This window comes from Equus caballus, chromosome 1 (assembly GCF_041296265.1).
Source record: "Equus caballus isolate H_3958 breed thoroughbred chromosome 1, TB-T2T, whole genome shotgun sequence".
Classification (NCBI taxonomy): domain Eukaryota; kingdom Metazoa; phylum Chordata; class Mammalia; order Perissodactyla; family Equidae; genus Equus; species Equus caballus.
Genome location: NC_091684.1, coordinates 119,564,460 through 119,587,134, shown reverse-complemented (window position 1 = coordinate 119,587,134; position 22,675 = coordinate 119,564,460). Strand labels below are relative to the sequence as shown.

The window sequence follows — 22,675 nt, the reverse complement described above, 5'->3', positions numbered from 1 at the left end:
TCCCAGGTCTCGCCCCCTGAGTTGGACAGAGGAAGCCCTCTTTGTTGGAGGAGCTGATGAGTAGGGATGACGGGTGCCTTTGAAAACAGGGAACATGAAATGATTCCCAGGGAAGGCTGTCACCTCAGTGAGTCTTTCCTCGGCCCCGGGACTTCTCTGACTCGGAGTCACATGTGAGGGGCGATGGGATGGTCCAGTGAGAAGATCGTGGCTTGCCAGGCTTTCAGCTGATTCTTTGTCTCTAACTTGAGCTCCTGCTTGTGTCACTAACACACTTGTCATTCAGGAGAATGCTTGGAAACGTTCAGCTTTTATTACAGATGACATGATTGTGTGTGGGTGTGCCGTTGTTTGCTGTTATTTCATCCAAAGCAATGTGGGTTTTATTGCTGTATTTGCAGTATAATCTAGCAGACAAAATCAGAATTGACATTTTAAAAAATCCTAGCTTTGGTTTCACCAACTGGAGCCAAGATATTTGTTAGAGCAGTTGATTCAAATTAGTGTATCTTTATTACAGGGAAGTCATCTCTGCCCTGAACAGCTGTCCCTGGTCCTGGCGAGTTGTGACCAGTCTGTGCCACATGTTCCTGTTTTGTCCTCAGAGCTCCTGCAGGCCGGGGGAGAGCGGGGCGGTGTTTCCCCACCACATTAGCATATTTAACTTCATGTGTTTCACTTACCACCTTCTCTGAGTGGATGGCTGACACGGGTTCCGGCTGATGGCACCGAGAAGGCCCCACTATAGCTCCCTGGTGAGGAACATGGCCCTGCTGTCCGTGTTGGCTGTGAAGGACTGAAGTAACCTTGGCTGGCATCTTATTTTGAGGTGTGCCTGCCTCCTGTACCTTGGGGAGGGCACCGAAGGATTTAAATAGCATCCTCATGTAAGATGCAGGAGCCCCAGAGCCACGTGGGCCTCTAACCATGTTACTTCAGATGCTGAGCTGCCAAGTCACCACACCACCCGCCGAGATGGAAATTAGAGCAGCAGATGGACTCTCCCAAGGAGAAGCTGCACAATCCCACCTCCTGCCTCTGAAAACAACCCTGGCTGTTTATTGTGAGATGTAGTTGTCATGGTGACAAGTGATCGGGAGGGAGTTAGAGAAAATGCAGATGTCGAGCCTGTAGACGCTTTGGGGAGAAGTTGCCATTCTAAGTGGACCTGAGACCTTGTGTTGCCCATGGTCACCACATACTGTGGCCCCACCCTGGGGTGCCCAGTGGACTGGCGTGGGGGCGCTGACATTCAGCCTACCCAAGTCACAGGCCCTGTCCTGAAACTGCACAGTGGCTGGCCAAGCCCTAACCCCATGGGCTGCATTCCCCGGAGGGGACACTTCAGTTTGCCACAGGCACCCAGCATAAGGCGAGCAGCAGGCCTGGCGCTGCCTTTCCTGTGGTGTATCTGGCGCCCTGACGAGAGTCTGTTGCTCAACATCTATGGCCCTTTCTCTGCCAGAAAAATTAAATTCCTCCCCAAGCTGTAACATTCATAAAAGAGGTTTTATCTTAATCCATTCGGGCTGCTATTAAGAAAAATACCACAGATTTATAAACAACAGAAATTTATCAACAGAAATTTATTTCTTACAGTTCTGGAGGCTGGATGCCCAAGATCAAGGCACTGGTAGATCCAGTTTCTGGTTCATTGACAGCCATCTTTTCTCTGTGTCCCTGCGTGGCAGGAGTGAGGGAGCTCTCTGAGGTCTCTTTTATAAGGGGGGCAATCCCATTCATGAGGGCTCCACCCTTATAACCTCATCTAATCCTAATCACCTCCCAAAGGCGACATCTCCTATTACCATCACCTTAGGGGGTAAGTCTCAACATGAATTTTGGGAGGGACACACACACACTCAGTCTATAGCAGGTATGGTTGACCGTTTTCCCTTTGTCGGTTGGTTGGTTTGCTTCGGGATTTTTGGAAATTACTACTGCCCATTCAGCTCCCAATAAGGCAGTGCAGGCCTTCAGGAAATGAAGTCAGGGAACTCAGCCTAGAGAAGGTTACCAGGTTAGAGAGCTTTCAAACAAGAGGGTAGAATCCTGATGTGCTCTGAGTGGATCTTGACATAGCCAAGCTCTCTATTGTTTGGGAGGGTTGTCTGGGAGGATGTCCCACATTAGAGTTTTACGTAAGGCAATGGAAACAGCATTTGAGGTGAGAGCCCCTGTTGCAAGCTTCTGGAAATTTTGCATGAGGTACCTTGGCCATAGGGGGAAGTGCAGAGCCGGTGGGGCAGAGGGAAAGGTTTTCTAGGAGTTCAGGAGCAAAGCTGGCTCCAGTAGGACCCATGAAAGAGTGGTCCCCATGAAGGAGTGGTCCCCATGCAGGAGTGGTTCCCATGCAGGAGCGAGGCTCTTGCGGGAGTGGTCTCCATGCAGGAGTAGGACCTATGCGGGAGTGGTCCCCATGCAGGAGTGGGACTCATGCAGGGGTGGGACCCATGCAGAAGTGGGCCCCATGAAGGAGTGGGACTCATGCAGGAGTGGGACCCATGCAGGAGTCATCCCCATGCAGGAGTAGGACCCATGGGGGAGTGGGACCCATGCAGGAGTGGTCCCCTTGAAGGAGTGGGACCCATGCAGGAGTGGTCCCCATGAAGGAGTGGGACTCATGCAGGAATGGGACCCATGCAGGAGTGATCCCCATGAAGGAGTAGGACTCATGCAGGAGTGGGACCCAGGCAGGAGTGCTCCCCATGAAGGAGTGGGACTCATGCAGGACTGGGACCCATGCAGGAGTGGTCCCCTTGCTGGAGTGGTCCCCATGTAGGAGTGGGACTCATGCAGGAGTGGGGCCCATGCAGTGGTCCCCAGGCCAGTCAGCCCTACAGGAAGGAGCACTGTCAGCTGTGCTTGGTCAGCTTGGGGTCCACTGGAGTGGAGCCCCTAGGTGGATCGGAGCCCTCTCATCTGGGGAAGGATGGGTTCAGCTCCTGGGAAGGAGGGCTGTGGGGGGCAGAGGAGCAAGCCAGCCATCCTAGACAAGCCGGAGCTCCAGAGCCCCACCTTGAGACATACTAGGACAGCAGCGTGAGATCAGGGTCCCCCTGTGTGGTCTGTGGGCTCACAGGGCTCAGGGTGGGTGAATCCTTGGGCTTCCAGCAAAGGAAGCAGGGACCGACCAGACATCTGACCCACCTGGGCCCCAGCTGCTCCCCTACACCCCCTCCACTCCAGGAAGGCCTCATTTCCTCCCATAGCTTAAGCTCTGATTTCTCTCAGGAGTGGTGATGCCTTCCCTTCTTCCTCTGTGTACAAATCTTCCCATCCTTAAAGCCCAGCCCCACTTTTCCACCTCCCATCTGAGCCATCCCCTTCCACCCCCACTGCCTCTGAAACCCAGTGGTGTTTGTAGTCATGGGGGGGACACTCAGCCAGGAGTCCCTAGTCTGCTTGGTGCATGGCACTCCTGTTCCCATCAGTGCCAGGAGGGTGGGCTGATGTCTGTTAATTTTTCTCTACCCCATCCCCCCAAGAGATTGACTGGCAGTCAACGACAGGAAAGAGGCCTGGCAGCAACACTTTGCCATGTCACCTAAGCCTGTGAGAACCCAGCCGTTAGCACTAATGCTTGGAGCCTCAGTCCTCTCAGCTGTAAAGCAGGAGTGGGACTAGCCATCCTGTACAGGAAAGGGTTGTCAAGCAGTAACAATCCAATGTGGATGATGACAATGACAACACTGATGACAGGTTACATTTATAAATAAATAAATTGACATTTATATTATAAAGTAAACATTAATTTATAGTATGTTTATATTGATTTTTAAATAAATAAGTTATATTATTTCAGTGCTATGGATCTGGCTTCTCTCTTCTGGATGTTATAAAGCACTAAATAGAGAAAATATACCTAAACTTTAAATTTTGTTAAGTGAAGTAAAAGAAATTTTTCTTTGATGTCTTCTTTAGGAGAAGGCTTATGACATATCCTTGGGACACGTTATTTTTTCTAATAATGGATTAACTAATTTGTATTTATTCTCAACTGAGAAGTTGTGTATTTTATAAATATGGTTTTAATCCTTGGGCACTGTTGGTGGGAATGTAAAATGGTGCAGCTGCTGTGGAACGGAGTATAATGCTCCTCAAAAAATTGAAAATAAAATTATCCTGTGATCCAGCAATTCTACTTCTGCATGTATACCCAAAGAACTGGAAGCAGGGTCTGTAAGAGATATTTGTACACCTATGTTCATAGCAGCATGACTGAAAATAGCCAAAAGGAGGAAGGAACCCAAGTGTCCAAGGACAGATGAGTGGAAAACAGATGTGGTCTGTGCATGCAGTGAAATATTATTCAGCCTTAAAAAGGAAGGAAACTCTGACACCTGCTACAACATACATGAACCAATGAAATAAGCCAGTCGTATACACACAAAAATCCTGTATGATTCCACTTATATGACATACCTGGAGTAGTTAAGTTAATAAAGACAGAAAGTAGGATGGTGGTTGCCAGGGGCTTTGCGGGGGAGGGAATAGGGAGTTAATGTTTAATGTGTACAAAATTTCAGTTTTGCAAGATGAAAAATATTTTGGAGACGGATGGTGGTGATGGTTGCATGACAATGTGAATGCATTTAATGCCATTTAACTGTACACTTACGTTAAGATGGCAAATTTTATGTTACGTATGTTTTACCACAGTTAAAAAGTAAGAAATACTAAGATTAGAAAATATGGTTCAAATAACTTTTTAGAAGTATGAGTATATATGTTAATTGTAGAGCAATTTAATTGAATTATATCTGTATGCACACAAGTTACAAATATACACTCACAAAAACCTGCAAGCACATGTATTTTACGAAATTGTATCATATTGTATCTCCAGTTTTGTATCTTGGTCTATTTTTCTAACATATGGAAACATCATCTTTATCTTTAACTCTCTGGGTTTCAGGTTTGCAATGGTTTGGAACAGCCGAGGAAGCAGCAGCGCTCTGATCTCAATGGGCCCGTTGACAATAACAACATTCCGGAGGTAATTTTCTCCAGCAATGAGAGTTCTGGCCCAGAGCTCTAATGGTGGAGCTGCCCACCCTGTTGTGGTCTGCTCACATCTCCACAACGTTCTCTTCCCACACGGTGCCTGGTGGGAGGGAGTCCGGTCAGGCAAAGGAGGAGGAGATGAGGTCCCCTGGTCCTGGAGGAGGAAGGAAAGGCCCTTCTCTGCTGATTCAGCCCAACACTGTGGTGTGTTCAGGTGTGGCTGTTGGTGTGTGTGGGGGTCATTGGTGCTTCCTGATTTGACAGAAACTCATTCTATCTTGTGATCTGACAGTCATGTTCTAAACCAGGGTTTCTCAACAGTGGCACCATTGACATTTGGGGCCAGTTAACTCTTTATTGAGAAGGCTGTCCTTGGCACTGTCTGATGTTTGGAAGCATCCCTGGCCTCTACCTACTGGATGCCAGCAGCAACCCCCCCACCCCAGTTGTGACAACCAAAAGTGTCTACAGATGTTGCCAGATGTCTCCGTGGGGACAAAAATCCTGGTTTAGAACCATTGTTCTAAACCAACACCATGATTTTAAAAAACTATCCCAAATAAACTAACCTTGCCGTGATGCAGGTTGTTAAAATGAAGCCATAAGCAAATTATATCTGTTTTCTGGATAGCATAGTTTGGATGAGATTCTCTAACTTTGGTGAAATAACCATGGCCACCAATGGAGTGGTGTCCAATCTCCTTTATCTTGGTTTTAAAGACGTGCCCTGGGAACTCTCATGCCCACCAATTGGAGAAATATCAGGTCATGTAGTCTCTACGCTCCCTCTAGCAGTGACATGCTAATCTGAGGGTCCCCAGATTTTAGATGATGGGCTTTTTTGTCCCAAGTTTTCTCTTGGGAATTGATTATATGTGCCCCTCCCAACCATCATGGTGCCTGAATGAGACTGGATTACTGCATGGAGCTGACTTCCTGGGAACACCAGTCAATCGAGGGGTTTAGCATTTCATATTATGGTACTCATCTTAGCCTAGATCTTATGGGCCATCTGCTTACAACTGTTGCATGTTTTGTTTTTTTCATATTTCCTAACAGACAAAGAAGGTGGCATCATTTCCAAGTTTTGTGGCTGGTAAGTGGCTTTGAATTTTATCTCTCAAGGGGCAGTTGCATTTTTATGTCAAAGCAAATGGTACTTTTACTTCTGATTCCCTCCGGTAAAGTGTGTTTAGAAAGCACACCTTCCAGGGGAAGAGAGTGCTCTGACAAGGCGAGGTGCTTGGGCATGTGGTTATTTGAGGGCTGCCTAAGCCCACATTGGGGAGCAGGGGGAGTTGATTAGGGAACAGGAGACCATCCCATCTAATTACACCCTCAGTTATAGCCTCACACATGACACTGATGATTGAATTAATAGATTGAAATGTGTCTGTATAAGCAGCTAATTATGATCTAAAACTTTTGATTAGGGTGGATATAATTGTATCCAAATTCAGGCTGTTATTCTTTTTTTAGACTCTTCATTTTCCTTCACTCTCTCATCTTTTTTGAGGGGGTTAATAGTGCATTTCAACATTCAATTAAAAAAACTGATTGCTCTGTTCTGTATCACTTTTTTGGTGTGGGGAGCATGCCTGCTTGGCTGTGGGTGGAGCCATTGTCTGACGTGCGTCAGGTAACCTCGGGGGTCCTGTAGGAGGTCGTCTAACAACACAGTAAAGGGCCTCTTAAGTATGATCTTTCTCTTTGCCAGGAGGGTGTTTCCTGCACTTGCTAGTGTGTTATAGTACACCATGTGAAGTTTATTAATCCTTTCAGTAAGGTAGTAATTAATTTTTATGGATATTTATGGAAGGAAGGTAAATTAATCTTCAGAAATAAGAGACTTTAAACCTTTCCTACCCTGATTTTTTTAAATTGAACAACTGCAGCTTGGGGAACTGAAGCCCCCGAATTCCCCTTCAAGGGATGAGTTTGAACCAGGCTAACCCAATTCAAACTGGTTAAAAGTGAATCCACTGGCTCACCCGATTGTAACTGGTTCAGCATTATATTGGGTCACTCTTGCTCAAACTGGGTAAAGTCCACTTTTGAACTGTCGAAACCAATATTATACAATTCAAATAGATTTGACTGCATTTTGACCAATTCAAATAGGCTCAAATGGGATTTTCCCAGCAGTTTGCATGTGGTTTTAGGTAAGTTTTAGCTGGTTGAAACTGGATCAAACTGATTTTCATCAGGTCACAACAGGTTATGATGATTCTAACCCAATGGCTAGTTGTGATTTTTCAGAACCTAATGATTTGCAGGAAGAGAGCACTCCCACCATATCCCCCAACTGTAGGGTTTGAGTAGTTCCTGATTTATGGGGCTCACCATCTCATAAAAAGGGGAAGATGTAGCACATCCAGGACCATTTTCCTTGGCGGTCAGAATGTCAGGCTGGGGGTGTGCCCAGCACACTGTTCCAGTGAGGTAGGCTCCTGTGGATCCAAGAAGCTCACTTTTCAGCATATCACAGCATCATTTGGGCAGAACTCCCTCAAATCGTCTAGGAGAATGATTTGGACATTAACCTCCCCTGGCTCTTGAATCAGCCTCTTACCTGCAGGGGAGGGGGGTGAAGAAGGATGAGGAGGCAGTGTCAATGCCTGGGAGCCCTGGGCAGTCCCTCTAGCTGCTACCATTCTGGAGGACTCACTTCTCTATACCAGCTCTGACTGTTCTAAACCAAATCAAAACAAAGTTGGGGGCCTCAAACCAATTCAGACTGGCTAAAGCTGCTTGTGACCAGCTCACGCCAGTGTGGACAGCCTTAATTTAGTTTCCTGTAGGAGAGAAGCCCCTTGATTGTTATGAAAATATAGACACCTTTAAGCAAAAGTACATGCCTGGTCATTGTTAGTGCTGTTGAGTCAATTCCAACTCCTAGCGCCCCTGTGTACAGCAGAGCAGAACCCTGCCTGGTCTTTTTGCGCCATCCTCTTGCCTTCCGGTGCTATATCAGACAATGCTCTGCTGTTATTCATAGGGTTTTCATGCCCAATTTTTTCGGAAGTAGGTGGCCAGGTCCTTCTTCCTAGTCTGTCTAGTCTGGAAGCTTCGTGTGCCCACCGCTAGTTTCAGTGTCTGCCCACTCATGCCCAGTGTTAACTTCATCTACTCCCCAACCCTCCCAGATTATTCTAAAGCAAATCTCAGACCTCACATATCCTCTTTAAATGTTTCACCTATGTATCTCTAAAAGAGAGTAACTCTATTTTTAAAAGTAATTCAAATGCTATTATGACAACTAAAATTAATAGTCGTGTCTTTATATCCTGAAATTCCCCAGTCAGGGTTTGCATGGCTCCAGCTCCAGTGTGCTTATCTGAATGGGGCTCCAGATAAGGGCTGTGCACTGAGATTGGCTCATATAGTTCCCGATTTCTTTCATGTCTCTTATTGTATAGGTTCTCCATCCATCTTTCTCTTTTCTCTCTTAAAATGTTTTTGTTGATGTTGTTGGGGAAGAATCTGCGTCATTGCCTGGAGAGTTCCCCGCGGTCTGGATTTTGCAGGTTGCATCCTTGTGTTGTTGTTTAACATGTTCCTCTGTCCTCTGGGTCCTGTGAAACATGTGTTTAGATCTTGTTCGAGGCTTGATCAGATTTAGTTTGGTTGTTTGGGGCAAAAAAACTTTCATAGATATTGTTATCTTCTTCCATCAGGAGGCACATGCTGTCTGGTTGTCTCTCTTTTTCTAGTATTACCAGCCATTAATGATCTTTGTCTAGATCCATTAATTGGTTAGCAGTTACAGAATGATGGTATTCTAATTCCATCATTTCTTCTTCATTGATTAGCTGGAGTTAATCTAGGCAGAGAAACTTTCCGTCATTAAGAATTTGGTTACCTTGAGTACAGTTTGTATAGGAAAAACAGGTTAAATACTTGATTCCTTCTCTTTACTTAAAAATTTTATAAAATTAATGTTTCCTTAACAGCTTCTAGAGATAACCAGTGATGTTTTATATAGTACCATCTGGAACTCTTGGGTTGAAACATGGTGTATTTCAGTGAATTGTAGATGTCATCCTTATTGATGCTTAGGTTGTCTCATCCTTGGCCAGTGGGAGCTTCTTTAGGTTGGTTCCTGAATCCTGTCAGTGTGAGCCCAGTTGTCTTTGATAGCCTCCTTGTTTTCTGGTGTGACTAGGTATTCCAGGCTCATCTTAAACATTTCTTGCTTCAGAACTAGAACAAGCTATTTCTTCAAGGATCCCTGGGAAGTCATAGTTATAGGCCAGAATCTGGGCATGGTTGGTGGTCGTTGCTACTGAACTGGCCAGAGGGGTAGGAAATATATATATGTGGTAGGGAGATGGTCCCCAGTGAGCCTCACCTCCTGGTATTTATGATCTTGGATGATTCCCTTCCCTTGAGAGTAGGTTGGGCTTATTGACTCACTTGTAGTGAATAGAATATGTCAGAAGGGATGGTATGTCACTTCCAACGTTAGGTTATAAAAAGACTATGACTTCTTTCTTGCTCTCTCTTGCTTGCTCTGAGAGAAGCAACATGCCATGTTGTGAGTGGCCCTTTCAAACCCTCACATGGCATGAGGACTGACGTCTCCGGCTGACAGCCTCATAGGTGAACATGGAAGTGGATCCTCTACTATTCAAGTCTTAAGAAGGCTGCAGCTCCGATTGACACCATGACTACAGCCTTGAGAGGGACCTGAGCCAGAGGCACCCAGCTAAGCTGCACCTGGATTTCCAACCCACAGAAACTGAGAGAATAAATGTCATTTTAAGCTGTTGTTATGCATACCTATAGATATCTAATATACTGTATGTTTTCAAGATGAAATGCACCATGATTCATGCTGATATTTCATCAGGACTGTAGGGTTTTTACATTTGTACCTTCTTTTTCCTATGCCCCAAATCCCCTTCTCAAGGACACCAACATAATTCTACTTTGTTTTATTCCCGTAATCATGCAACAGTCTCAATAACAAGACCAACATCGCCAGGGATGTACAACCATAGATATAGTCCAAGATTTATTTGCATTGACCTTTGTCTTTAGCGTATAGCCTGCGAGGGATGTACCATCAAATTAGTGTGGTTTAAAATCATTCAGAATAGTTCTTCTCTTTGTAATTATGTCGCAACTGGATGCACATTTAGATTCGTTTTTCTTTTAATTCTTAGGAATTTGTTTTTCATTTAATTTTGTTTTATAATTATATAAAATACTTATGTGGTTAAAAAGTCAAATATACAAAACAGGATATTTGCAAAGATGTCTAGTTTCTTTCCATATTATCCCTCCCCCCATCCTTTTTTCCCACTATAGATAACCATTTTTAGCATTTTACATATTTTTACTGTAAGCGTGTTTTCCCCTTTCTTCCAGGTAAATGGTAATGAGTTATACACCTTTTTTTCTATCTTACTTTTTCACGTAATACTAAATCCTGGAGATTATGCTAAAGTTCCACCTGTGCAGGGCAGTATATGGAGGTACGCTGGAGGCTGCTGGGCAGACCCCACCGTGTGGATGGATGTCCCTGTGCAGGAACGTTTGAGTGGTGTCCAGTTTTTTGCTGTTACAGATAGTGCGGCAGTGAGTGGCCTCCTGCATATGCCTTTTCCTATTTTTGCCAGTTTTTGTATTCATTCTGCTTTTTCTGGGAAGTAATTCTCCCGAGCACAAGCATCTGTCTAGGACCTATCTTGGGCAGATCTGTGTACCCTTTTGAGCTTGGCTTTGACCTTCCTCCCTTGACTCCCTGTTATCACCTCTCTTCTTCTCTACAGCTAGTGACTTTATCTTGCTCCTTGGGTGTCTAAAGTGCCACACTTTGGAACTCTCAAAGCCTTTCCTTCACTGACCACCCAGCCTGTCCTGCAGACTCAGGCACGGCCTCTCCCTGGTGACTGTCCCATGGGTCTGGTTTTTCACACAAAGCCATCTCTTTTATATCAGCCTTACAGGGTCACCTTTAACAGTGGCTCCTAGGAGGCACAGCTCATGGCAGTATTGGGGTGTCCAGCTCTGGGACAGGCTGGTGCAGTAGGGGAGGCATTTGGGGCAGGCAGAGCCATTCCAGGGCCCCGGGACCACGCCCCAGGGCTCTGGGTGGAAGTTCTGACCTGAGGTCCAGGGTCACGACTCTGACGTCCCTGCCTGCCTCTTCCTCCCATTCTAGACCTGCCTTCCCAGGGCTGGCTCCTACACTGATTTGGGCAGCTTGCCTGGCATGTAGCCTCAGCACTCCTCTGCCTGTTCCCGGCTTCTCCTTCTCTTCACGTCCCATCAGGGCCGTGGCCCCTCCTGCCAATTGAGGACAAGTTCCCCTCTGCACTTTGGAACCTCACCCAGTCTGAGGTCTTTTCTCCTATATCTTCCACTCTTTCCTCCGCTGGCTTCTGAGCTTGTCTGTCCTGTCCTGTATCTGTCCACAGCCGTCACTCATCCTTCCTCTTCTTCTTAATCGGAATTTGGGAAGGGTGCCCTCATTCTCCACACCTCCCCCACACTCCTCAACCCACTCGCTGGCTCCTGGCCAGGTCTCCTCCAAAATAGCTCTCCAAGGTCACTGCTGGCTTCCTTGTCACTGTGCCCAGTAAGCATGAGGGCTCCTTTGTCCTCCCGCCAGCGTGGGCACAGCTGGGTGCGCCTCCCTTTCTGAGGCCTTCCTGTTGCTGGCCTCCCTCCGCCCTCTGTGTCTGCCCTTCTTCACCCCTTTTGCTGGTTGACTTTCCACTGCCTGGGCATAGTGTGTCAGAGCTCGGCAGAGCCGGGTCCTGGGCCCTCTCTCCAGCTGGCCCCTCACCCTTGACAGTTCTCCCATGTCTGCGGCTTCACTTGGCACAACACACAGTTCGCAAGGACTCCTGGGCTTCTTTCGGAAGACTCCCCGGTTACTGCAGCTGAACTTGCCTAGAATGCCTACCCCCATGCCGAGTCCTCTCCCAGGGTCCCTTCCTCAGTGAACAGCAGCTTTGTCCATCCAGTCCTGCAGCCCACTTTCCAGCCCTCCTTGTCCTCCCCTTGTATTCCACTGCACCTTCCAGTCCTGTTGATCGAACCTCCAGAATGAATCTAGTCTGTCGCTGTCTCTCCATCCCCGTTGTCACCCTGGTCCACACCGTCATCATTGTTCTCTTGCCAGGACAGCTGCGGTGGCCTCCCAGCAGCTCTCCCTTCTTCCTCTCTGCTGTTTGCCTCTCTGCAGCCAGAGTTCCTTTCTAAAGGCAGAGTGGTCAGGCACTTCCCTGACTGATGTCCTGTAGTGATGGTCCTTGGTGTGACCTCTGGGTCCTCACATCTGGCTGGTACTTTCTCTGCAGCATTGACTTGTTCCAATTGCTGGCCCACCCCCGCCCCCCCCATACATAGGCAGTTTGCCACATATGAACTCTTCTAAGGTGCTATATTCCCTGCCACCCCTGGCCCTTTGTACCTGCTCTTGCCTCAGCCAGGAAAGCTCTCTCTTCCTTTCCCTTTATGGCTTGTTGCTACCTTTTCATCCTTCAAACCTCAGTTCAAAGGGCAGCCACTCTCAAATTCCTCCTGGGGGCAGGCTCCCCTGTTGCTTCTTCCTCAGTACTATGTCCTTCCTTCATGTCATTTACCACGGGCCATCCTGATGCATTTATCTTGTGACTGTGGGACTGACGTCAGCCTGCAAGCTCCATGTTTTCTGTCATAGCACAGCTCCTTACGTGGGAGCTCAAAAATGCTTAGTACCTGAACTGGTGATGGCGATCTTGGGCATAGTCATTTGAGCCCATGTGGACTGTCCTTATTTGTAAAAATAGAACACTGAGGTCTGCTTTGGGGGGGTTGTTGAGGAGCAGGTAGAACTACACCCTTGTTCTAGAGAGGTCTGGTTTCTCTGGGGGGCTGCACTCCACTGCCTTCCATCCACATTGTGCTCCAGCTCCACCCAGCTGCCCCTCCAAGATCCCAGGGAGAAGCAGGCACAGGTTACTGAGGCCACCTGGGGTCAGGCCTCTAGTTGGAAGCCTCTGTCCACAGCCACCTTCAGGACAATTTCCCCCACAGTGGCAGGGACGAGGCCTCCATGGCGTGCCTCTGGGACCTTCCACCCCTTCTCTGTTCAGAGAGCTCGGCGGGGTCTCGGGCTCTACAACGGGCATTTCAGATGGGGGCTTCCAGCCTCCAGCAGGGAAGAACCTGGAGCGCCTTATTCTTCCTGTCCAAGCTGTGCTGACACATCCCACATATGCTTGTGTGAGCGTAGTATATGTCGTAAAAGGAAAATAAAAAGGAGAAATCGCTCTCTGGGGAGACGGCATCTCCTTTAAACCTCTGTCTTTATTCTTTTGTTGTTCTATCTCCCTCTGGTGGTCTCAGCTTAGGGTTAGTTCAAGAGTTGAGCCGAATAAGAACAGTTTATACTCGAACAGGTAGGACCAGCTGCTTTAGTGCTGGAATGGAGCTGTTTGATTTTTGGTTCTGCATTTTGTGCTTGGAGTAAAGAGCTGTGTCTGTGAAACTGAACCCACCCCCCCCCCCCCATTGGCCACTCTTCTCTGCTTCTTCCTTCCCTAGGATGTGTGCAAGTGGGAGTAGGTCTGACTGGCAGGCAGGATGCTGGAGGCACTGGGGCAGGTATTATTTCCTATTTAAAAAAGAGCAAGGCAGGAATGACAAGAACCCCCTGGCCGAGGCTGGCGTCTGTTGGAGTTGTAATGAAGACCTGGATCCTTCATTGGCCTCTTTCCGGGGAGCTGGTGTCCATGCATGTGGGTTGTGGACCTCACTGCCTGGGATGGGGCGCCCTTCACACATAGGAGTCTGTGTCCTCAGATGGACGCCAGATCTGGTGGGGCTCCCTGTGGGGGAGATGGGGCCAGCCTTTAATAAATCTCCTCAGGGACATGGATTGAAACAGGATCGTGGACCTCAGAAGGGTCTGGTCACTGACCAAGGTCAGCTTGAGGAACTGGCAAAGGGAGAGTTCAAAGACAGCGGCCTGCAGTGGAAGGCGAGGAGTCCATTCAGAAGGGAAGACCTCTCCCCGACCCCAGGAACAGGGCCCCATATGCACCCCCCACCTCACAGATGGGATGTGAGGACATTTGCCATGGACCAGGCCCTGGGCACTGGCTGAAGATGTGGGGTGCTGGTTACCCCAGGACTACTGGGACCCCTGGACTTTCCTGCAGAACAAAGTGACGCCATCTGCTGGTCAGTTACTGTCACTGTACGGAGGGTGAGTTACTTAGGGCACCCTGTGAGGTGACCCTCCTCAATTGAGGATTCTCAGAAGCACACTCACTGGAGAGAACGAGGCCTGAGGGGAGGATGGTGTGAGATGAACACGGACTTCTTTAGTCAGAGGCCCCGAGGGGCGGGGTGCAGGAGCCACCCTGTGATTGACGCCGCCCATTCTCTTTGTTGGGGGTGGCCTCTGCCTCCCCATAGCTGGTGACAGGCCCTGGTGCACCCACAGTATATGCTGTTGATGGAGGGAAGGGAGGGGTTCCTGCACCGTGTGTCCCCCAACCCCTGCAGCCATGCCCAGCTGGGAGAAGGTTTGTCATCTCTAGGGCAAGAGCCTGAGAGGGAAGGAGCAGCCTGATTTGACCCTGGCATGGAGCCCTGCAGGGGTCAGTGGGGCTTTGTGAAGAGTCAGCCCCTGGCTGAGAAGACGTGTGCTGGCCTGTGTCTCTCAGAGGGCTTTGCTCCTGAGATGGCAGTGGAGGGGGTTTTGTCTGCTGGAGATCAGGTGTTCCCAAACTGGCTGCTTGTCAGTGTGACCTGGCCCGTGTGTGAAGTCAGGATTCCTGGACCCCACTCTGGGTTCATTGAAGTGGACTCTCTGGGGTGGGGTCGGGGACTCTGCAGGCCCCTCACACTCTGCACAAGATTCTGGGCACAACTGGGGCTGCTTCAGCTCTCTCTCTCCCCCCCTCCCTCCCTCCTCAGATGGCTTCAGCTTCAGGTGTTTTAAATGACCTGCCACCTCCCACTGCCCTGTTGGGTATGTTCAAACCACTTTTTACCTGCAGCCAGAGGTTCCAGATGTTGTTGATGATGGAGCCCGCCATCTGGGATATGGCCAACTTTGGGTCTGGTCCCTGATCAGTCACTTAATATCAGCGTAACCATAGCGTCCCTCTGCCCTGCCAGCCTCAGTGCCCTCCCATGCAGCCTGCCCACGAGGCCGAGTGAGCACATGAACTGCCCGTGGGCACTGCATCTGTCCTTGCTGCTGGCTCCCTCACCTGGTGCCCAGGCCCTGCCTTATCCATGGGCTGTGACTTGTCTTCTGAGCTAGATGCAAATACAAACTAAGAATTCATCGATGAATGTCTTGCATTTTATATGCTTTTAGCATTTATAAACCCCTTACTAGCAATCTTATCTTTGCAAAAATCCAGTGGAGATAGAAATCAGGAATTTTCCCCCCATTTTGCTGGTGAGAAAATTGAAGCAAAAGAAAAAAAAAATTGGGTCACTCTCCCAAGGGCAGAAAGCCTTGGGGAGCAGGGCTGGTAGAAGAGCTCAGACTCAGCCTGGGTCTCCAATCCCCGGGTCAGCCCCCCATGACCCCAGAGAGGTGTCCCTGCCTCCCTTCAGATGTCTGGCACCTGAGAGGGTTTCGCTTTACCTGAACACCCCACAAAACACCGTCCTTGACAGGTGTGGTGTCCCTTACTGTTGTGTGCGTCTCCGTTCACCTGTTTGCTATGAGAGCAGCCTTTCCTGTCATCAGTCTAGATGGTGTCACAGTCACCTTGCCCCATGTTTGCTTCCTGCCCCAGTTCTCATCCTCTGAAAAGACCTTGCCTCTGAGTTTGCTTTGTTCACAGGACTCGAGGTGTCCTGAGAGAGAGCATCTCCTTGCCTTGTTCCCCTTACTGTCCCAGCCCCCAGGACACAGCCTGGCCCCCAGTGTTGACCAGTGGGAGGTGGGGGGGTGCCTTCCTTCTGCTGCAGAATTGGGGAGAGGGCGAGGACCATTGCCCAGCCCACTCAGTGCTCCCTTCCGTATTAAGATACACACGACTATAACATGATTTGGTGCACCGTCCTCTGGGCCTGGCCTGCCCCTGCCACGCCGTGTCCTGGGTCCAGGTGAGTGGGTTCCTGCATTGGGGGCTGGCGAGTCACAGGCTCAGAAGCAGGGCCTCTCTCCTCTTCTTGTCTAAGGAGGTTCTCTGAGAGGCCTTAGCACAGCAGTGGGCCCCCTCACAAGCCAGTCACAGAGCCGGGCCGCCTTCTAGCAGCTGGGGTGCCAGACCACCCACTGCCCTGGTTACCTCCCTCTCTCAGGTCTCAGCACTGTCTTCAGAACTGATCTCTCTGTCTACTCTGGTTTGGGCTTATGGTAATATGGGTGCTTTGCAACTTTCATAATTTAAAGTAGCTGCCCATGGAAATCATTACTTCTGCTCTGTCCCCAGAAAGGGTCACATTGTATCCATAGGCCTGGCTCCCTGTCAGGAGCACAGGCCCAGTTATAAGGTGTATGACCCTGCAGGACCAGAGACACAACTGCTGCCCTTACGTTAGATGCTGTGCCAACATGCACATGTGTGCGTGTATGTGTGTGTGCTTGTGCACACATGTTTGTGTGCATGTCAGGGGGTGCTCACCGACCTGTGATGGACCTTTGGTGAGATGAGCAGGACTGGGAGGGCTTCCTGAGAGTCCTGTGGGACTAAGGTCCTGCTACCCAGGTTATTCTCTCCCACCAGAGCCAGCTCCAACTTGGAGGCCAGAGTGGGTGGCCAAGGAGGAATGTGGCTAAGACAGGGGTGGATGAGAAGGCACCGTCCCACAACAGAGAGGACAGCAGCTTGCACTGACATTTGGGGAAGATGACAGTAACAATAGGATGAGAAACCCGTGATCTGAACATTTCACCAGGGGTCCTTGTGCTTTCCTTGGGTTGCCTTTTTAAACCCTGAAAGGGTGAGCTTGCAAACCTGACCGAAGTTAGGGTGCCCCCAGGCCCTCTAGCTGGCCCTGGCTCCTGCCCCCACCCCCGCCTTCACACCCCCCTCATCCCCTCACCCAAGGCTGCAGAGTGCTTTGACCACCACACCCGCTGCTGCTCTCCAGGCAGGCCTCCGCCATGTCCAGGATGTCGGCAGTGTGGGTGGAGCTTTCCCAGAGACCTAGACGTGGTGGGAGGCCACACTGAGGGCAGCTCTCTCCCTCTAGGCCCAGGGGCAACATGGTCGCTGAAGGAAAGGGGCCCCACTTTCCCATGTCTGCCCCATGAGACCTAAGACTCTAGAAGGAACCCCCCAAACTTGGTTCTGTAGCGTGAGATACTTCTTTCTTCCAGACACGATGACACAGGTGGGGCTGGATGAGGGCTCTGGGACTTCAGATGTGTGAAGTCCTTGCCACTCAACTGTGGGAGTCACCAGAGTGTCCATCTGTGGGGAAGGGCCAGGGGGCCCCAGCGGCATCAGTGGCTTCTGCAGACAGGGATGGGGGGCTTGGAGGCTGTGGGGTGGGGACTTGGGCTTGGTTCCCTGAGGGTCTGGTAGAGGCTTCCACGAGTCTTATCAAAGATCACTGGAGCAAGCCACCTGAGCGCACAAGAGAAGGGGGTTCATCCTCTGGGGGCTGCGGGCAAGGCTGTCAGGGTCAGTGGGGAGAAAGGGAGGGGGCCCCCAGTGCAGTGGCACCATGATGGGAGGAACATCCCTGGAGCCGAGCCACCAGGTGGGGAGCTGACCTGGGCGTGCCTAAGTTGGGACCTGCCAGGGCCCATTATTACTAAGATAAGCTTTCTTTTAAACTTCAGAATACTCCACCTTGTTCTAAAGCACTTTATGAAATCGTGTGACTTTTTATAGTGTGCCGGTACGAAGGAAACTACATGCTTTTCTGTGTCTGCAGTTTCCCAGTGTAGGTGATGTGTGAGCCGGGTACAATTTTCGGGCTGACAGTTTTAGACTGCTGGACACACGCTGTCACCAGTTTGGGAGGTTTAATTTAAAGTCCACAGAGCTGAGGTTTGTGCAAGTGAACACATAACGTACAAGATCCCATCCCTCCCAGCATCTCAGCTGCATGTGTCACTCTCTCCCTTGGTTGAAGGGGAGCTAAAGTTTCAGAGAGTAGTGTGGAAGACTTGCCTGAGTCCAGTGTCAGCCTGCTCTCAGGGAGGCTGCATGTTCACTTCTCAGGGTGACGGCTGCTCACCACGGCTGCTCACTGAGCCCAGGATGCCTGAGCAGCCTGGGGTGGGGACGCAGGCAGGAGACGGACCCCAGTCTTTGGGGGTCTGCTGAGGCTGGGACGACAGAGGCCAGTAAAACTTGCTCCACTCCCTACAGACGTGTACCTCCCAAGGGGAATGTGGGTTTTGAGGCTCAGAGACTTCTGCCTCCATCCTGAGAACAGTGGAAGGCTCTGAGAGGTTTAGAGGAGGGGAGAAAAAATGATCAGATTTCTGGTCCGGAAGGACCCTCCTGTGGCGGCATGGAGAATAGTCTGTGGATACTAGAGTCATGTCTTCGTCTGGGCTGCTGTAACAAAGCCCCACAGACCGGGTGGCTTATAGACAATAGGTGTTGATTTCTCACAGTTCTTGAGGCTGGAAGTCCGAGTCAGGCTGCCTGCGTGGTCGGGTGCTGGTGAGCTCCCTCTTCCGGTTGCAGATAGTCTTCTCTCTGTGTCCTCAACACAGCACAGAGAGGGCATGGTTGCTCTCTGGCGCCCCTTTTATAAGGGCACTAATCCCCTTTGTCAGGCCTCCACCCTCACGACTTAATCGCCTCCCAAAGCCCCACCTCCTAATACTTCACAATTGGTGGTAGGATTTCAACATGGGAATGTTAGGGCTACAAACATTCAGTTCATTGCAATCCACAGGGGCTAGCTGAATGCTTGTCTTCCAGGGTGAAGTGGGGAGGGGGAGCCTGAGAGCCTGGGCCAACGTCCCCGAGAAGGAGGGGTCTGGCTGGGGGGTCAGCAGTGAGGGGGAAGAAGACTGTGAAGTGAAGAAGAAAGTGGAGGGAGCCTGAGAGGAAGCCTGAGTGATGGTCTCCCAGGTGGACAGACCCTGGACTTGGGGCCAAATCCTCTCCGCCACACGATTCTGTGTATGAAGTTTTCCCAGCGCACAGCCATGCTCGCTCAGTTGCATATTCTCTGTGCCTGCTTTTGTGCTACACATGTGGAGGAGACTGGTTACACAGAGACTGCAGAGCCTAAGATATTTTCCATCTGGCCCCTTACAGAAAAAGTTGGCTGGCCTCTATCTGAGCTGCCTGTTCAGTACAGGAGTCACCAGCCACCTGTGGCTATTTGTATTTAAATAAATTGATTGCATAAAATTTAAAAATTCTGTTCCTCAGTTGTACTAGCTGTAGTTCAAGTGCTCGAAAGCCACCGTGGCTAGTGGTTCCTGTATTGGACAGTGCAAAGCTAGAGCATTCCAAACTGTGGCAGAAAGTTCTGTTGGCATCACTGGTCTAGAGGCAGCAGGTGGAACAAGGACCATGTTACCCAGCCTGGACCTGAGATGTATTGGATGGGGGGAGCCAAGCAGGCAGGCAAGAGCCCTGCAGCACAGAAGCAGAGGAGAAGGCCAGAGAAGAACTGGAGGGTAATGGGCAGTTTCCCGTTGTCATCTTTATTTCCAGAGGGTCTGGGGTGTAGCCATGTATGTTGGGTGTTGGTACAGCCATGTTTTGGAAAGGGCGTCTTCGTCTTCTGGGATTGCAGCACGTGGCTGTCACCTTGGAGGCTGAGGTGCCTCGAATGACAGCTGCCTGGGATCCCAGAATTGTCCTGACACTTCTGGGGGTTGATTTCATGCAGTTACTTCCATGGAGCACTGTGGAGTAATGTGGGAAGTAGACCGGCCTCACCCCGCTGGCTGCAGACGAGTGGGAGATGGTTTGGCCCTTCTCCTTGGTCCCTGTTCTTGCTGCCATGTTCCTTGTGCAAGGAGAGGCACGCAGGCCCTTTGTCCTCAAGGAAGACTCTAACTGTGCCCCCTGTAGTTCCAGGGCCCTGTGAACCGGAAGACCTCATCGATGGAATCATCTTTGCTGCCAACTACCTGGGGTCCACCCAGCTGCTCTCAGAACGGAACCCTTCCAAAAACATCAGAATGATGCAGGCACAGGAGGCCGTCAGCCGGGTCAAGGTAGGCTGGGCTCAGGGGCACCCTGGGTCACTTTGGGGTGCATTGGAGTGGGGGAGGCAGCCTGGCACTTGCAGTCTGTGTCTACTCTGACCCCCAGCCCTCGGCATGGAGAGCAGGAATGCCAAGGCACCCGGCGAGGCTGAGGGAGGTTTTGGCCTTGCGTGGCAGAGGCCTGGGCTCAGCCCAGAGGGGCTCAGCCAGCTCCTTAGTCAGGGCCACCTGGAAACACAACTTTTTAAAGATGATCCTTCTTAGCATGCCAGTCATGAAACATGTTTGTATGGAACCCCGAATCCCAGTTCGACAGTATCTGTAGCTTTAGCACCATTCAGAGCGCTTGCAGAAAGGGAGAAAAAGAAATCATAGGTTTTATTTGAATTCATGACCTCAAGGAAGGCTCTGGCATACTTGCAGCTCTAGGTGCACGTTGGATCGCCTGGTTTTGAACTGTGCGTGCAGCCAGGCGAGAGCATGAGGCCAAGTCAGCAAAGCTCACGACGTCGGGAGGGAGGGCCGCCGTGGCCTGAGGAGGTGCCCCTCTGGGCAGTACCAGGGCTGCGGGTCCTGCCAGCCCCCTCCCTGTCCTCACTGTCCACTGACCTCTTTTAACAGAGGAGAGGGACACCAAGTGGGAGCCCACCGTGTTGGTCAGGAGAAGTGAAGCCACCAAGAGCAGCACACAGCCCTGCCTGCCCGCCGCCTTTGCCGCCCTGGACCCAGTCCCGCTCCTCTGCCCTAGAGCCTGGCGCTCTTCTTCCGGCCGGTTGCATGTCACTCGTCCTCAGTGGCACCCTCATACCCGAGTGGTGGTCGCTAATTTCCAGGGCTCAAGGGACGAGTGTGGGCTTCTCCTGATCAGTGTATGTGTTCACTGAGGTGGTGGCCTCCCACCTGCCACTGGGCACAAATTCTGAGCCCTGGGATGTTGACCACGAGACGGGAATAACATTGCCGCACCTTCCTTCTCTTTGCGCCCATCTGCTTTTCTTTTCTCTTACATGCTGCTCAGAGGATGCAGAAGGCTGCTAAAATCAAGAAAAAAGCGGTGTGTAGGACTGTGGGTTTGCTTGTGTTTCTGTGGCTTATCCTGTGCAGTGGAAGAAGTGGGGCGGGGGTTCCATTAGGAACACAAATAATGTGGCAAATGGTTTTTTCTCTTCCCTTGGTAGGTAAATACTAGACTTTTGAATGAAACCACAGACACTTTTTTTTTTTAACCACCCACTTACAGAAGAATTTAATCGTTGCCTTTTTTTATCTTTCTTTTCGGAGTCTCCGTGTGCTAGGGCGTGCTTAATGCTGTGGTGTTACTGTTTTATGTGGATGTTTGTAAAGGTGGCATTTGATATGACCATGTGATGCATTTAGTGCCCAGGCCACCTGCACAGAATTCATTAAATTGTTCTGATATTTAAAGACTTGTTAACTTTAATTTATTAAATCTGGTTGATGAGAAGTTCGTTTTGCCCAGGAGATGCTTTCTCTATTGCAAAGAGTTTCTGGAGCGCGGACCTTTAACAACTGGGTTGACCTTCAGTCATTTCTTTGTAAACCTGGTCATTTAGTAAATGCTGGGATTTTTTTAACTAGCCTCCCAGTACGGGAAATATTAAATGCTCGGTGTCAGAGGGCACCAACTTGGCACTGGCTTAGTGCTTAAACAGCAAAAGATTTAGTCCTCCATCCCTGCCTGGAACAGTATTTTCTCGCGATGTGGCCAGAGGACCGTGTCTGGGGACTCCCTCCCCCTCCAGTGAGACTGCTGTCCTGGGACATTCACTCTTTGCTCAGTGGCATCTCCTTTGATTCCCTCAGCTGCAGGGGAGGAAGGAACTCATGCGTCTCCCTCTGCCCAGGCCAGCTTTCCACTGGGTGCACGGAACGGGCCTGGCTTTGCAGACCTGCGGTTGGGGTGTGCTTCCCCCACAGAAGAGGGGCCTCCTGCCCACGGCAGCCCAGTGCACCCCAGGGGTGCTGGGCAGTTGGAGCAGGGTAGTCATTGTGGACAGCAGCTGGCTCCTTGGGTTTGCAGTCCAAAGAGCCCACCGGGTCGGGCACAGGCAGACCCAGCTCAGAACTGCCTCAGCGGCCAGCTGAGGCCAGCTGATGACATCCACGAAGGGCTGTTCTTTTCACGCAGGGAGATGCTCAGGATCATTGCCAAGGGGCCCTTTCCTAGTCTGCCACAGTTGGCGAGGGAAATGATGACGGGAAGGTGCACCATGAGCCTGGGGCCCAGGAGTGGGCGGCATCCCCAGCAGACAGCCACTCCCACTCATAGAATTTCTGGTGACTGCAGGGTCAGGGCCCCCCATCCACAGATGTGCCCACCCTGTTGTCTGAGGTCCCTCTTAGGCTCCATGCTGTTGATACCCGCCCTCTTCCTTCCAGCAGGAAATATGATGGGGTGAGCTTTTCCCTTTCATTTTAGTTTATTGATCAGGTTTTGCCTCATCCATTTACCCCCAGCTTGAGCCCGCTTGGCTCCACATGTCCCTCTTCTCCATCAAATGTGTCATAGCACTCAAGTTCCCTCCAAAATTGTCACTGAAA

At 50.2% G+C, this 22,675-nt stretch overlaps 1 protein-coding gene across 21 annotated transcripts in view; it reads left to right on the top strand.

Moving 5' to 3' along the window:
• APBA2 (amyloid beta precursor protein binding family A member 2) overlaps window positions 1–22,675 on the top strand; it is a 225,730-nt gene that overhangs the window by 178,232 nt on the left and 24,823 nt on the right. For 14 of the 21 annotated variants that reach the window (XR_011424409.1, XM_023651572.2, XM_070231212.1 and 11 more), the window contains 4 exons: window positions 4,919–4,999; window positions 6,067–6,103; window positions 19,977–20,122; window positions 21,132–21,167. Coding sequence is in view for 20 of the 21 variants with exons in the window: in XM_023651572.2 (XP_023507340.1) it covers window positions 4,919–4,999; window positions 6,067–6,103; window positions 19,977–20,122; window positions 21,132–21,167 (300 nt within the window). In the remaining variant the exon portion in view is untranslated. The remainder of the gene's footprint in view (window positions 1–4,918; window positions 5,000–6,066; window positions 6,104–19,976; window positions 20,123–21,131; window positions 21,168–22,675) is intronic. The other 7 variants (XM_070231239.1, XM_070231258.1, XM_070231255.1 and 4 more) reach the window with 1 other exon arrangement.